This window comes from Adelges cooleyi, unplaced genomic scaffold (genome assembly GCF_023614345.1).
Source record: "Adelges cooleyi isolate 19-005CV unplaced genomic scaffold, UGA_ACOO_1.1 ACOO_flye_CR_arks_rails_tigmint_CR_PRNA_759, whole genome shotgun sequence".
NCBI lineage: Eukaryota > Metazoa > Arthropoda > Insecta > Hemiptera > Adelgidae > Adelges > Adelges cooleyi.
Window position 1 is genome coordinate 4470 of NW_026096468.1, and position 18010 is coordinate 22479.

The 18010-nt window shown below is 30.6% G+C and overlaps 2 protein-coding genes and 1 non-coding gene across 3 annotated transcripts; 1 reads left to right on the plus strand and 2 right to left on the minus strand.

The window, feature by feature from the left end:
* Positions 1–802: 802 nt before the first annotated feature.
* Positions 803–2540, plus strand: LOC126845321 (kelch-like protein 12). The gene is made up of 4 exons (XM_050583972.1): positions 803–1030; positions 1143–1292; positions 1802–2048; positions 2307–2540. The coding sequence occupies exons 2-4, from the start codon at positions 1236–1238 to the stop codon at positions 2429–2431; spliced, it is 429 nt and encodes a 142-aa protein (XP_050439929.1). The 5' UTR covers positions 803–1030; positions 1143–1235; the 3' UTR covers positions 2432–2540.
* Positions 2541–8432: 5892 nt separating this feature from the next.
* On the minus strand, positions 8433–17546 carry LOC126845322 (uncharacterized). The gene is made up of 2 exons (XM_050583973.1): positions 17129–17546; positions 8433–8776 (listed from the first exon to the last, which is right to left on the minus strand). The coding sequence occupies exons 1-2, from the start codon at positions 17272–17274 to the stop codon at positions 8455–8457; spliced, it is 468 nt and encodes a 155-aa protein (XP_050439930.1). The 5' UTR covers positions 17275–17546; the 3' UTR covers positions 8433–8454.
* LOC126845324 (U5 spliceosomal RNA) lies at positions 17449–17570 on the minus strand. The gene has a single exon (XR_007686758.1). It is a non-coding gene; the product is annotated as a U5 spliceosomal RNA (small nuclear RNA).
* Positions 17571–18010: the final 440 nt, after the last annotated feature.

Here is an 18010-nt window from a genome sequence, read left to right on the forward strand (position 1 = left end):
TTAATAATGATTATTAATTGTATATGATATTACAATTATGGTGTTAAAATTTGTTATAGATCATTGATTTCATTTTTGAATGGATAAAATATGATTTAGAGGAACGAAGGAAATATTTATCAAATTTACTGAATTATTTAAGGTTACCTTTAGTTTCAAAAAAAGCATTACTACGTATATGTGATGAGCCATTAATGAAAAGCCAATATGACTGTGAGTATTTAAACCGATGCCGATCCCACTATTATGTATATCATATAAATATTGGATTATTTTACAATTCAAATTTTCAACTATTTTCATATTGCATATTAGTGTTTCATAATGGTATTTTTTAATATTAGCTTAATATTTCTAGGTTTGATAGATATCAAAAATAATTATTTATCTGTCGATGTTGATGAAAACATTACAAAAGCGACAAAGAGGACACCTCATTTGTATAAACCAAATGTATAAAAATATATTTTTTTACAACTTATTTGTAGCATCTTACTTAGTAAAAATACTTTATATTAATCAATGTTACGTTTTTTAATATTGTAGCAATACATCTATTATGAAAATTGAAATCAAACACAAATGTTTCAATAATTTTTTATAAAATTACTAATATAAATTATTTTTGTTAAACATATTTTTGCTGTGTAAGATATCTATAGAATACGTTTTACATTTGTAGAAAATAAAATATTTAATTATTTGTTTTCAGATTATTTTCGCAATTAAAGGTCAATCAAATGGTGACGATTCTTATGTAATGTATATGGATCTGAGGTGTGAAAATAATCTTAATTGAAAATCATGTGATTATTCATTTTTTTGTCCACCCCGTCGTGGTGCAACTTTGGCCGTTTCGGAAACTGGAATACTACTTGCAATTGGTGGTCTTAATAAATCAGAAGAATACAGTAATTGTGTTTATGAACTTGATCTTACTTCTACACCAAAAACGTGGATACCTACAACGCCTTTGCGAAGATTAAGAAAATTGTTTACTGTTTGCACTCAAGGAAAGTATATTTACGTGGTGTGTATCAATTTCGGTTATTCGTAAAACAATATATCTGAGTTAAACAATACATGTGATACATTGGAAAAATATATATTTAATATGTGTCATTACGTTCTATGCCGCATAGGTAGGAGGTCAAGGTACTTTAGGTGAATTAGTATTGAACTCAGTAGAATATTATGACATATATTCAAAGGAATGGGCCGAAATAAAACAGCCAATGCCAAACGCTCGGAACTCATGCAGTTCTATAATTCACAACTCTTGTTTATATGTTGTAAGTATGAAATTTTATTTAATCTGTTGTATACATGTATAGATAGTAATAGTTTAATATATAAGTTTTTAGAAAGTGACAGTTTTAATAGGTTTACTGTTTTGTATACATGATTTATGTTATATTAACATGTAACGCAGTGTTTTACTTAGGTGACATATAAAATCTGATGTTAGGCTAAATTAATCTTAATTAATAAATTAAACTAAACCTTAGGTTTTAAATCGTCCCCAATAGTACCAGTATCCTATTTACCCAAACAAAACTAGCCAACAACCCAACAAGGCTATGAAATAAAAATAACTTCAAAACCTAAATAAGACTTGGAGATATCAATGTACTATGTAGTAGTAAAGAGTGCTTGAAGTACAAGACAAACGGTGGACACAGTTTAACCCGATACAAACAGGCAACAGCTTCTGCTTTAATAGACATTACAAGCAGACCAAACAAAAAAAAAAAATTGTAAATGTTTTTATATTTATTGCAATTGATTTTTTTCTATGAAGTTTGGCGGAAGTGATGGTAAAAACTTTTCAAGTATTGTTGACTGTTATAATCTACAAAAAGAACATTGGACGCAGTGTAATCCTATGCCAACAGCTACTGCTACAACAGGCATTACAAGTAGAGGAAACGATTTATATTTATTTGGCGGTATTCCTTATTCAACATCCAAAGGTGCTTACAAAATGAACTTAAATAATTCAAAATGGGATACGCTTCCTGATATGATCAAGGCAAAAATGTATGCGAGTAAGTGAATAATAATGTTTAAGAAGTATTGTCTTAGTATAAAATTTATTAGTTTTATCATATTCGAATCTATCTATTTTGTCATTAGCTATCTGACGTTTCAAACCTATTGCAGTTTTAGAGCGATTGTTTACGTTTCACAATTTTTGTGACTATACAGTAGTACGGTGGCTATCGCTTTACACAGCAGTTGGTTAAATCATCAGTGTAAATGGTGACAACATTAATAGATTTATAACACTTTATTTTAAAATGCAGATGCCGTTACTATTGAAAACGATTTATTTGTTGTGGGAAAAAATATCAACTGGCGGTCCACAAAAAATGAGAAAAGACCTGAGGTAGTCTTTTGTGAAAGATATATTGCTGAAAAAAACACATGACAAGTGATTAACACATCAAATATATTAAGCGACTATGATCACATAATTTGTCTTAATGATGCGAGATTGAAAACATTTAATATTGACATTTTATAAAAATGTAAATATAATATACTATGAAATTATAAAAACAAATTTAGTAAAATAAAATCAAAACTGATTAAAACTGTGCAGTTCACAGTATAAATATGTAATAAATATCCTTTATACACGTTTAATCTGTAATATTTTTTGCTGGTTAATTAAAAATATAGGTAGTGGTCATTAAAACCGACCTTAAGTCTTAAAAATACTCCTGAATCATGATAAATATAACAAGTTTTTACTCCTTATAGAAGAATGAGTTAATGTTAATTTTTTGGTTTTTAATGTATATTGGTAGTACTATCTAAAAAAAATGTACACCTATTTGTAACTGAACTAGCTATATTAGTCAGTCCAATAGTTAAATAATTATTATTACTCCAAACTCAAAGAGAAAAAGAAATATCGTTGTAAAATTAATTTAACTTATTTTGATGGATTAAAATGTCAGTTTCACATGTTGTTTGATAGCCAATTACCTACCAATTAACCTACCTGTCCAACACAACCGATTTATCTGCTCTGTATGATGCTAGTTTACCAAAATCACTTAATTTGTTGTTAATATTTTGGCACATCACAAACGCCCTTTACACAACCTCTGAGGTTGGCGTTTTCATTACAACTATTTATAAGGATACCTTAGCTTGACTTTTTTTATTGATGCCACAAGTAAAACAATACTTGCTGTCCACTAACTAAAATATTGTGTTACTTAATGTACGGCTCAAGTTATAGTTGAGGTTAAACAAATCGAAAAAATTGACCAATACGAAATAATATTCTATCATAAATAACTAGAAATTTGTGGGTTTTTTTTTAAACGTATATTTGAATTATAATATTCAGTTGATAATTATAAAATAGTATTTAATAGCTGTACAGATTTTGTAATTTTATAATATTTTTTTCAGCCATAAAATATACATTCTCATTTTGTGTTTTGATTTTTTTTTTTTTGGTCTGGAACCTAAGTATTTTTTAAACCGCTGAACCGATTTCTTCATGTAGCAACTCTAAAAACCAGAAATCGCAACTGAAAGGCCAACCATTTTAAAAAGTCAACCCTTCCCCTTTAAACACGAGAAAAAACCACAAAAAATTTACATATTTTTCAACTTAGATTTACAGCGCTTCATAACTTTTTGGACAAAAGTTAGATCTAGAATTGAACTATGACGTGTACAATTTTCTCAATAATTGTTATTATTGATGTTTATTATTTTATTTCTAAACTTACCAAAACCATACTTTATACTTACTATACCATACTCATTACAACTACTCACTTACGTATAATACTTTCTTACTGTGCTTGCTTTATGCTGGAACAATCTTTATACTAAACAAATCAAAATTGACCAATACGAAATACTATTCTATCATAAATAACTAGAAATTTGTGGGTTTTTTTTTTAAACGTATATTTAAACTATAATATTCAGTTGATAATTATAAAATGAGATTTAATAGCTGTACAGATTTTGTAATTTTTAAAATGTGTATTTCACAATTTGAATATTTTATTACGCGAATAACTGTTGCGGCTGTGGATGAGGTGTTTCGAGTTCTATGTCGGCTGGTTTTTCAATTATTCTAGACAGATAATTCGTTTTATAGTATGGATTTGTTTACATTTTCTTGGAATTCGTTACGGTACGTACGTAACACGGGTTTTATCATTTACCGCATCGTACTCGAAGCCAACAGAGTCCCAGAGTTCACTTAAGCTCGAGTTGACGTTAAAATCTATCAGATCTTTAATTTGTCGCATTACGTCGAGGGGCTCAAATATTCCATGCATACCCCGTATATATCGCCTAATTCCGTTAATTCTATCGTCTTCATTCGGTCTGCAAAAATCATCATAGAACCTACACAAGCGTCGCAAGGCGGTGTTCATATTATTTTCGGTAGCATTGATTATCGAGTCGTGGTAAATTTTGTCGCCGGAATCGTTATCGAAAAACAAGGTGCTGTAGAACCTCTTGAAATCTTCCAACGTTTCGGACACGTACTCGTCGTACGGTGTTATTGGGAACACTTCGGTGATACACGAAAGCGTGGCCAGAACGCGCACCACGAGCCGGTCGATTTCGCTGATCATTTGCCTAAACCGGGTTATACACACCGCGGTCGTGGCGGGATCTCCAATGTCCTTACACTCAAGCACTGCGGCCATGTTGTAACGGTAACACGTTTTCAGAGTGCTGGCGTACTGACAGCTGAAAAGCTGATGTGCTTGACGGATTTTATTACCCGCGTTTCTGACGGTGACTAGTGGGTGGCCGCCATTGCGGTCGGTTTCTAGTATATCTTTGACGGTCAAAATGCGGCGGGTTCTTCCTCTCATCCACGGCACGACTATGTTGAAACGTCTATGTTGCGGTAAATTCCTCCAACCGGGTAAATTGAATACATAATTCAAAGCGTTTACTTGATACGGCGATACCGGCACTGCTGCTGCTGCTGCTGCTATAGCGGCCGTGGAAATCGTTAAAAAAATTAAAAAAATATCACGTCCGGCTTTCATGTTTTACAAATACACGACGATCGCAACGGTCTCGAAGTACACAGGCTAGACCAAAACGGGTATGTACAAACGTCGAAAATACTGTACCCACGCGATGAACAACAACGATGATAGACGTATTTTCGATACGCGTCCACCGGGTTCGCTACACATTATGTATTCAGATGTGGTTTTGAGCTTTTGAATTAAAAAAAAACACAAAAAATATTGCCTTCGCTGCTTCAACTATTTCCCGAATTATCATCGCTACATGAGTGAATTGTAAGTTCATTAATTGGAGAAATGGTTAACTTTGTTGTAGAAAAAGCGATAAAAACCGTACCTAATTACTGTACCCGAATATGGTTTTATTAAAAAGTCTCCGAACGTTTCTTTTTTAATATCACATTTGTTTATTACAAGTTTTGGATTAAATTGTTCATACATATTATACGGTAATATACTTATCTCCACACCTGTGTCCAAACTCACTTCTACGTTAAGATTATTAATTTGTATTACTTGTAGTTGCTCTAAAAATATGTTACCATTACCTTTTGGAGATCTATACATTGGTATTACACTGTAATTATGTTAATTTATTCTGATGTTTGTTATTATACAGTTCGCTTTAGTAAGTATAACTTCTTTGTAAGTGAATATACAGTCATTTATTATAAACATTATCACACCATCACTTTTGTTTACCTATATTATTATTTGTTTGGGTTATTTGATAATTATTTAGAGAAATAATATTCGTTGTATTGATAAAAAGTAGGTCGGGTTAACAATAATCTTATTGCTATTCAACTGAAAAGATTCATATTATTTATATTATTAATATTTAGCATGCATTGTATGTTTTATAGAAGTGGTTTAGAACTTACCAAAGTCTGGCCTCTTATTACTTAATTCATTGTGTGCAACTTAAAACATTTTTGTCTTATTAAAACATGTATTTAAATAAATCAAAACAAACTAAACTAAGTGTCGTATATTTGAACATCACAAATCACAATGGAAGGCAAAGACAAGAAAAATGTCTTAGGCTTGTCCTATAAGAAATGATGGCACTCAACCGAATAAATATAGAATATATTATACAAAATTGATCACGATGTTGTTTGCCAATAATAATATAATATATATTTTATTAAATATCAGTTACACATATTAGAGGTTTTATATGAGTCTGTAAGACGAAGATGTTATGGAGCCACATTCACTGGAGGCTGTCTTAGCTGTGGTTTCGCTAGATAGTAGATAAAGACAATGCAGTTCTCTGGATTAAAACAAATTATTTGTGGTTAAATTTCAATTTTGGCACAAGTAAAAATTCGAAAAATTTAACGCAATATATCATGTCACATTTGTAAAAAATTATAACCGCAAACTTGTGGAGGTGTATTGTTTTTTGATCACAGCATCTTGATCCAAGTTGTCTATAATTGTATTATTTTCTGCTGGATTTTTATTATAAAGCGGTGTAAAACGCTAGTGACAAACAGATAATATATAAAATTTGGATTTCAATTTCAATCAGACTAGACAAAAACAAACTAATAAATATTGACAAAAAAATTGCCCAATTTTGTTGAAATCTGCACGTGGGTAATAAAATGAACAAGGTTAGGTTTTTTTAAACTAATTTAAACTCAAGTCAATTCGATAACTACATGTATCTATTGTGATGGACAGTAAGTAGTAATTAGGTGCTTTGTAAAACTGATTATCGACCAGTCAACAATTTGGGTAAGCAGTTGTTGGTTCCAAAAGGTAGTAAATTATTTAATAATTGAGCTTCAGAATTTATCCGGCTCAACCTATAACCTAACCGAGATCTTCTTCTGTTCGTTCACCATTGCTCACTTAGCCGATTCGTTCCACACCTTGGCCTTGTTACGCCGCTCCTGTTCCTCCTTGATACGCCGTTGTTACTGTTTCTGCCCAAACGCCTCCTCGTCCCCACTGGCATGGTCATAGCAGATGTATGAGTAATGGGCTACAACTGCCAAGCCCAGAGGGTCGATTATCCGCAGTGGGTTAAACATTCTGTAACAAATGATGAATGCGTTAAAACTGTATGGTCACGGCAGTTGAACAAAAAGGCGAAAGATTTATTCGTATTGAAAGGGAACCGGAGTTGAACAGTCGAGACCACTATCGCCCTGAAGATGGACTCTGCAAAGAGTCTGAAACGTCGGCATATAACTAGTGACGTGGATACATAAATGTACCGTCTTCCATATTGAATTACTTTGAATATAACCAAATGGTAAGTAAAGGTAACGTAAGTTGTAAAATATGTTACGTGTAACAATTTGAAGTCGAAGACAATTGTATGCATTTTTATTTTATTAAAACAATACAATATTGCCGCAGTAAATATATTATTTCAAAAATAAAATTAAAAACATACAAAAACAATTTATTATTAAAGCGAATAATAAAGTTTTAACTTTTAAACTTTGTCTTCATTGTAGACCAATTCAATATATATAGTACCTATAAAATATGTAATAAAATATTAAATTATATTATTTGATTACATTTTATATATTATCGGGTTGAAAATATTACTCTAATTGTCAATAAAAAAAAACAAAGTTCAAAATAATATATCAGTTATAAAGAAAAGTATACATCCGATTTTCAAATTATTTCATTTATGGGAATATTTTTTTCAGCCATAAATATACATTCTCATTTTGTGTTTTGATTTTTTTTTTTTGGTCTGGAACCGAAATATTTTTTAAACCGCTGAACCGATTTCTTCGTGTAGCAACTCTAAAAACCAGACATCGCAACTGAAAGGCTAAACATTTTAAAAAGTCAACCCTTCCCCTTCAAATTCGAGAAAAACCCCCAAAAAATTTACATGTTTTTCAACTTAGATTTACAGCGCTTCATAACTTTTTAGACAAAAGGTAGATCTAGAATTGAACTGTGACGTGTACAATTTTCTCAATAATTGTTATTATTTATGTTTATTATTTTATTTCTAAACTTACCAAAACCATACTTTATACTTACTATACCATACTCATTACAACTACTCACTTACGTATAATACTTTCTTACTGTGCTTGCTTTATGCTGAAACAATCTTTATACTAAACAAATCAAAATTGACCAATACGAAATAATATTCTATCATAAATAACTAGAAATTTGTGGGTTTTTTTTTTTAAACGTATATTTAAACTATAATATTCAGTTAATAATTATAAAACAAGATTTAATAGCTGTACAGATTTTGTAATTTTATAAAATGTGTATTTCACAATTTGAATATTTTATTACGCAAATAACTGTTGCGGCTGTGGATGAGGTGTTTCGAGTTCTATGTCGGCTGGTTTTTCAATTATTCTAGACAGATAATTCGTTTTATAGTATGGATTTGTTTACATTTTCTTGGAATTCGTTACGGTACGTACGTAACACGGGTTTTATCATTTACCGCATCGTACTCGAAGCCAACAGAGTCCCAGAGTTCACTTAAGCTCGAGTTGACGTTAAAATCTATCAGATCTTTAATTTGTCGCATTACGTCGAGGGGCTCAAATATTCCACGCATACCCCGGATATATAGCCTAATTCCGTTAATTTTATGGTTTTCATTCGGTCTGCAAAAATCATCATAGAACCTACCCAAGCGTCGCAAGGCGGTGTTCATATTATTTTCGGTAGCACTGATTATCGAGTCGTGGTAAATTTTGTCGCCGGAATCGTTATCGAAAAACAAGGTGCTGTAGAACCTCTTGAAATCTTCCAACGTTTCTGTCACATACTCGTCGTACGGTGTTATTGGGAACACTTCGGTGATACACGAAAGCGTGGCCAGAACGCGCACCACGAGCCGGTCGATTTCGCTGATCATTTGCCTAAACCGGGTTATACATACCGCGGTTGTGGCGGGATCTCCGATGTCCTTACACTCGAGCACTGCGCCCAAATTGTAATGGTAACACTTCTTCAGAGTGCTGGCATACTGACAGCTGAAAAGCTGATGTGCTAGACGGATTTTATTACCCGCGTTTCTGACGGTGACTAGTGGGTGGCCGTTATTGCGGTCGGTTTCTAGTATATCTTTGACGGACAAAATGCGGCGGGTTCTTCCTCTCATCCACGGCACGACTAGCTTGAAACGTCTATGTTGCGGTAAATTCCTCCAACCGGGTAAATTGAATACATAATTCAAAGCGTTTACTTGATACGGCGTTACCGACTCTGCTGCTACTAAAGCGGCCGTGTAAATCGTTAAAAAAATTAAAAAAATATGTTGTCCGGCTTTCATTTTTTCGTCAACGACGATCACAACGCTCTTGAAGTACACAGACTTGACTAATATCCGTTGTAGAAAAATGTACACCGACGATTTAATAAAAGCCGAACAAAGGAAAATTGAGAGATATTAAATTCTTTATGCGGTATGTACAAACTAGACATCGGTTAAAATTAATTTTGATACTCGTCAATCGGGTTCGCTGCATATGAATATTTGTTCAGATGTTGCTATGAACTTGAAATAAAAAAACACAAAAGTAATTGGTGGTTAAAATGAATTTTTTTTTACAAAAAGAAATTTGTAGTTTGATTTTTGGTCGAAAAAAAGTTTTCATTAAAATTATTTTTATATACCTAGCTATAATATTATCATATATAACATACTAAATACTAATACATTGTATGCTACTTTACACCTTTAGGCTTTAGTCACATAACTATAGTAAATGTTAAAACTATTTATTTTCTTGCATTTTAGAACCCTGATTTTACATTAATTATAGATGAATTTTTAAATGTAGGATACTCAAGTACAAATACATAGGTTTGAAAAAAAAAACAGATATGTGTAACGTTCTGATGACTTAGGCTCAGCTGAGTTTGATATTATAAAATAAAATTCAATTAAAATCAAATCAAAGTTATGTTATAGACTTATGTCTATAAAAAAATTGTAAAATGTTTCTAGACAACAGCTTGTGTTTATATACAAAAGACCTAAATTAACTTCAACATGTTCTTAATAAATTTGTTTTCCCAAGCTCAAACTCAAAGTATTTAATTTTGTCTTTTATTATGTCCTGAACCCAGAAAATACCATTAACTCTTTTTACCCATTATATTTATTTGGCAAAGTTTAAAAACTTAATGTATGAAAACTAAAGTACCTTTCCTGATGCAGAGGAAATAATTAAGTCTACTACCTTATTCCCGTCTATAGATAAACTTAGACCTTTCAAGGTTGATGATACTATAAAAAAAAAGTGACAAGAAAAAAACTATATATACTTTTTACGACCATGGCCAAAATAATCATACATCATAATCTGATAGTTTATATAAATGACAAAACATTGTACGAATTTATCGAATTGTATTTTTTAGTTTTTGTATGTACTCATATTATACTAACATAAAGTTAAAATAAACCAGTACAGCGGGGTCGGGGCATAGTGAGGACGGGGAGGTCATAGGTTTACAGGAATTTTTTAAATCTGAAAGTGATATAATCACTTTCGAAAAAACGCTTCGATGCAAATCGGTAGTTAGTATTTTCAAGCCAGTACAGTCCAAACCAAGCACAGTATAAATCAGCAAAATTAGAAATTATTAAATTGAGGTTCTGTATTTACAAATAAGCATCAAAGCGTTAATTTGAAAGTGATTTTATACAAGAGGACTAGTACAGTAGGGTACAGCGGAATCAAAGCAACGAGGGAACGGAGAGGTCACAGGTCTACAGAAATTAATATAAATAAAAGTGATAAAATTGAATAAAATGGTAACATGGGTAGACGTTACCAACCGACAGTTTTAAAGTTTGTTCGTTTCTCTGGTACACCGTGTTTGTATATCTCGAAATTATAGCCAGTTAAAGTTCTAACTTGTAAACTCATACGGTTTTTTTTGTTTTTTCAAATTTCGACTGTGAAGAAGTAAACTTATTCAACTTTTACCCCCCCCCCCCCCCAAGTACCAACTAGACGAAATTTGTGATTTATAGAGTTACTACTCAAAGGAATTGGTCCAGTATTAAAAAAGTTACAGTGTATACAGATAAAAAAAACACACATCAGAGAAAAACCAATACCTTTTCGCTTTGCATCGAAGCTAAAAACAATATTTCATAAATTGACAATTTTCACTAAATAAACTGGCGCAACGTTCTAGGGCTGTGTACATAGTTGTTTTAATATATGTATATTCTTTTGAAATGGATTTTTCGTAGGTATTTTTCGATATTCGTATGATAAATATCGAGTTTTAGAAAAACAAGTCAATCCAACTACAAAATATAAAAAAAACCTGAAATATGCCAAACTATTATTTTTGAATTTGGATTTTTTGAAAATTGAAATGTAATTCACAGCCTATATAGCCATTTTTTGGACCATTCAATAGAACCTGCAAATGCACAAATTTCTGGGCGCTATTAAAACTTTATAATATGATATCCAAGTATCCCAGAAAGGCATGAACGTGTCATATTGTAAGCATTAATCGACGGACAGTCACTGCACTGGTCAGTAATGCTATGACGTATTGTTCACGGGTACCGTTCAAGTTTAATGAACTAACTTTTTTTAAGTAATACGTGAGCCCAACTTAAATACAAATTTACTTATTCGGTGAATATTATTTCTATTGGTACATAGGTATATTTCTTAGACATAATATCTTTTATATGTTATTTGGAATACATTGTTATTAGAAAAATATGAAAGTTGATACACAATTATGATAAACAAAGATGAACATTTTACAATATACACAAATTAGTGAGCATATGAATTTTCAGAATGTGACACGGATCTTGGATACTTTAGTTTTGTTAGTAAATTTAACTGTCGTTAGTGGGCGTTAGTTTTTAGCTAAAAAAAATATACATACATATATTAAAATATTGTGTATAAATGTCGTTATAATTATCTTACACGTGAGTTTTAACTAAAATTAAAATAGGCTCCTTAATAAATTACTAAGTACAAGGCGTTTCCATTCTAAATAAAATCTCAGGGTTTACTAGTATCCATTGTTTTAATTTCAAAACAATTGTGATTTTAAAATATCAAACTATTATGTGTAAATCGGTTATAAAACAATGTTAAATATAATAATTTATTAAACATTTTCAGCATTGTTGGAAATAATTAAAAAACTGCTAGTATGTTTGTAAAGCACAAAAACTTATATTATCAACCAACTAACAGTCATTTGAAAAAAAAAATGATAAAATTGCATATTGAATTACACGTGTATTACTGTGGTGGTGGTGGTAGTGGTGGTGGTGGTGGTGGTAGTGGTGATGGTGGTGGTAGTGGTGATGGTGGTGGTCGTCTTGGTAGTGGTCGTTCTGGTAGTCTTGGTCGTGGGCGGAGTTTCAAAGCTGAAAAATCAAAAAAAAAATTACTTTGATATTTTTTTTTATCCTAGTGCATCGTGTCTAAATTACATATATTTATTTTCATCCAAAACCATTTAATTGTATTGTAGACATATCACATATGTAATATTCTTAAAATAATATTATAACTAGATATGGACAATTATACAATATTTTCATGAACATGGCAAACGTATTTTTATTTTTGACAACTCAAGGCACTATTGTAGCATTTTATAATACACATTTTAATCTTTATTGAAAATAATTTTAAAACTGCTAGTAAATTTGTCAAGCATATAAACTTATATTATCAATTAACTTACGTTTAGGAGGTACACTCGGGTCACCTGAAAAAATATTGAAAAAATAATTACTTAAATACTTTTTTTTATCCTTGTGTATAAATTATATATTTTTATTTCAATCCAAAAGCGTTTAGTTTTATTATAGCCAAATAATATATGTTTCACGTATAAGTTATATATGTAAAATAATTTTATTACTGGATAAACAAAATTATATAATATTGCTAATGATTATACAGAGTGGCCCACAATGTTTAGACAGATAACATAACTTTTGTTCTAGTAAAAATTAAAAAAAAATTTTTTAAATTATTTTTACTCATTTGCGTTATAAGCACCGCGATTTTTATTGGACTTACATGTTTTACTTTTTTAGATATAAGTATATATATTTTTTTGTTACAATTTTATTTTAAAATATTCCATTAACACTTAAAAATAGATATGTATAATATACAAATAACTTAATGAGTATATATAGTTTTTAATTAATTTTTCTAAAAAAATCATCAGATGTCATAATAAAAATATTTTACTCTTATGGAAAAGCATTTTATTTTAACATAACCTCATTATTGTTACATTTGTTTTTAAATGTTTTTTATGTACCTACCTTTAGACATAGACATGATGATGCATAACACGGTTGTTATAACCAGAATAACGCTTTTAAAATTCATATTCTTAAATAGTATCTTAAATATGTATTTTTAAAATGCTAAATGAAGTATAAAATTCCGGATTAAAATTAAAGTATACCACCAAAGAGGGTGAATACTATACTAGAGTAACAGTACAATTTCTTACATTATATACAGAGATATTATGTGCTGCACAAAATTGTGGTGAAGGTAGTGTGCATTTCACAACGTCTGTTGCAATGTAAATAAATGACAAATTTCGGTTGGTATCATTAAGACACTTACTTACAACTATACGACTATATTATTGCTCTGCAGAAAAAACAAGTGGTTTTTATAATTTGGATTGTCGTTTGTGTACTTAAGTGGTTGATCCGTTTTTCTGAAATAACTGTAGCAATGTAAAAAAATATGAAAACTCTTAACAAACGTTAAGTTTTAAAAAAACAAGTCAATCCGACTACAAAAAAATGTAGAAAATTGTCAATTTTGTTTTATTTTCGTGTATCATCTTATTGATATAATTTTTCATAATAAAGCTACCAAGAAAGGTAATAACCTTGTTATTGAGAAAATTCAAAGATTTATTAAATAAGCCATAGGTAGATAAATACTTCGAAACAGGAATACTATTATTGGAATTGTACGCATAGATGTTGTATTTTATAGCTACTCCTGCTTTTATTATTTTATAAATAATAATAACAGATATATATAAAAATCCTCAGAAAATTAAAAAAACAAATATCAGTTTATATGCCGACACCGACTTGGCAAACGTTTTTTAGCAACTGTATAAAATAAAGGAAATTTAGGATGACAAGCAACCGCAACACACATACTTGAAATAGCTGTACTTTTGTCAACTGCAATAATTATATTCACTAATTTTCGGTCGTGTTTAACGGTTGCCCTTTTTATATTTTTTTTTATATAAAAATTAAAAGTATTGAAAAAAAACAGACCTAAAACTCATGCTAAACATTTTTGTATTTTTATCTCCCCTTTCATGATGTACAAGGCGTGGAAATATTCTATCTAGAATGGTGGAATTGAGCTCAACATGCCTACAGGGGAAAATGTCACCACTTATAATTATAGGATACACGTGTGTGTATTTTTATACGTATAACTACAATCAAATTCTCAAGCCGAAAGGAGATTTTAAAATTAACAGTTATTTGATATTAATTAACATAGAATCTTATAAAATCGTCTAGATCTTCTATCCAAAGGGCCACTTTGGTACAGATTTTTTGAAATGTAAAATATATATTGATATATTTAAAGATTATTTGTTTAATATTATTTTAAAATATAAGATCTTAAAAAAAAACAACCGTTTTCTATTAAATTTTAAATTACATCAAATCGAACACTTTGTTCTCCACAAAATTCAGTGATTCAGTGAATTCAAAACTGACAATCCAATTTGTATTTGATATCGAGGAAAACAAATTGACCCATTGAATTGCATTTTCCATATCTATTATGTTTGTTCTTGTTATAATATTTTATTTTTACTAAAAGTTCGACTTTAACAAATTAATTTCAAATATAAAATATTTATTCCTTCGTTTTATTATAGACTCGAAAGGCATTTTTAATTAAATAGAAATAACAATTAAAAAAGTCGCGCAATTCAATTTTGTTTGGTTTTCGTGTGTAACGTTATTGATATAAATTTTCATAATAAAAATACAAAGACTATAATAAATCAGAAGTTGACAATTTTTTCGAAACAAACTTATAATTTTAAGCTAAAGTCAGTAACACCTAGTATAATTTTTTCAGCTGCTGAGAAGTATTAAATTTTTAGATATTTGTACAACGCCAAAAAAAAATGTAGGGTATACACAACACGGTTTTTTGTTACTTGTGTATTCGATAAAAATATCTTTAAGGCGTTTTCAGTTTTTCAAATTATTCGCATTTCGTTTTTTAGGTTTGCACCAATATACCTTGTTATTGCGAAAATGCAATGGTTTATTAAATAAGCCATAGGTTGATAAATACTTAGAAACAGAAATACTACTGTTGGATTTGTACGCATTGTAGATGTTGTATTTTTTTGGAACTCCTATCTTAATTAATTCATAAATAATAATAATAATAATCAGATATTTATAATATTATATATATATATATATATATACAATTGTCGATTTAATAATGATTTCAAAGAAAAACAAAATGTTATATGATAAAATATATATTATTAAAATTGTACACTGTCAAACGGGAACTTTTAATATAAATCGAAAAACGACTTGTTGTTTGTCTTATGCGATGTGATCGAGCAGGGAGTATTCTTTAATTTCTAAAACAATTTTTTTTATTTTATTTTTTATTATACTGATGGCGTCAACCACGAATATTCGCGTGGTTCTTTAGGTTTTATCTCCTCTCCTCTCCCCTTTCTTCTTTAGTTCAAACACTAAGTTAAGCAAAAAAAAAAAAACTTTTTAAAAACTAAAAAATAGTTTATGTATTAGCCGAGAATTGTAATTGTGTAATTGTGTTTTGATTTTCCTTTTTTTTTTTGTCTGGAACCTAAATATGTTTTAAACCACTGAACCGATTTCTTCGGGTAGCAACTCTATAAATCAGAAATCGCATCTGAAAGCCTAAATATTTTAAAAAGTCAACCCTTCCCCTTCAAAATAGAGGAAAATCCCAAAAAGATTTACATATTTTTCAACTTAGATTTACAGCGCTTCATAACTTTATTAAAAATAGTCAAATTAGTTACAATGAAGTATAGAATATTCTTAAGACATAGTACAATATCACATTCTCTTTCCCGTAAAATAGATGGTATTTTTTTCTTTATTTCACTTTTACAAGTTTTAGGGATTTTAGTCTGAAAATTAGCAAAAGGTAGATCTTGAATTAAACTATGACGTATACAATTTTCCGAATAATAATTGTTATTATTGATATTTATTATTTTATTTCCAAACTTACCAAACCATACTTTATACTTACTATACCATATTTATTACAACTACTCACTTACGTATAATACTTTCTTATTGTGCTTGTTTTATACTAGATTGGTTTTAAGCTACTATCCACCGATTTGCATCAAAGTGTTAATTGGAAAGTAATTTAACCACTTTTTGTTGTAACCGTTTATATAGATCTGTGAGTTTTCCTCACCTTTATATGCTACGACCTTAATGTATTTGTTCAATGTATTATTAAACAAATCAAAATTGACCAATACAAAATATTATTCTATCATAAATAACTAAAATTTGAAGTTTTTTTTTAAACATATATTTGGAATTGTAATAGTCAGTTAATAATTATAAAATGGAATTTTATAGCTGTACAGATTTTGTTATTTTATAAAAGTGTATTTGACAATTGACTATTATAATTATGCGAATAACTGTTGCGGCTGTGGATGAGGTGTTTCGAGTTCTATGTTGGCTGGATTTTCAATTATTCTAGACTGATAATTCCTTTTATAGTATGAATTTGATTAAATTTTCATGAGATCTCTTAAGCACGAGTCGACGGTAGAATCTATCTCATCTTTAATTTTTGCCATTACGTCGAGAGGCAGATGTTCTACAAGCATTTCCTCGATGTATCGCACAATTCCGGCAATTTTACCATCTTCATTCGGTCTGCAAAAGTTATTATAGAACGTACCCAAGGCTATGTAAAGCGGTGTCCATATTATTTTCGGTAGAATTGATTATTAAGTCGTGGTAAGTTTTGTCGCGTGACGTATCATCGAAAAACAAGGTGCTGTAGAACCTCTTGAATTCTTCTAACGTTTCGGACACGTTATTGTCGTACGTTGTTATTGGGAATTCATTGTTAATTAACGAGAGGTTGGCCAGAACGAGCACCACCATTTCGTCGATTTTTTGGATCATTTTCCTAAACATGGTTATACATACCGCGGTTGTGGTGGGATTATCCAAGTACCCCAGAAAGGCTGGAATGTGTCATGCTGTAAGCATTAATCGACGGACAATCACTGCACTGGCCAGTAATGCTATGACGTATTGAACACAAGTATCGATGTAATTCAGTAAATTGATTATTTTTAAAGTATTTTGAGCCCAACTCGAGAGTCGGGCATTAGAAAAATTATTCATCTAGACTCCTTTGAGTGCTCCCCTCCACGGAAATCTTTAGTAAAAGGCGAAAGATTTATTCGTATTGAAAGGGAACCGGAGTTGGACGATTGCCGGCAATTATCAGTACTTATGCTCTGATAGGTGCGGTCGACCCGTCGAGTGAACTCCCCCATGACCTTGTGTCATTCGACAGGGACTGACGGCCGATAAACGTTTGTTTCCAGCATTTGACCAGTCCGTGAGTAGATGAAATGCCGCAGAATTCAAACATTTTACTTTTAATGAGATTTCCAGTAAACTTTACCAGAATTTCCACGGGTGCATGTTGGTGATTTTAATGGAAACTCCTAATGGTGCCATCTACCGGCAAGATAGTAGATACCGAGTCTTCGGCGCCGCCGCCGCATTGACATCCTACTTTCAGTTCTAGAATTATTATTAATTATTGATTTACCAAAACAAAATGTTTATTTGGAAAAAGCAAAGAAGCCATAAGGCCACACAAGTCCCCGGGTACCTATGTCATTCTATATAATATGAA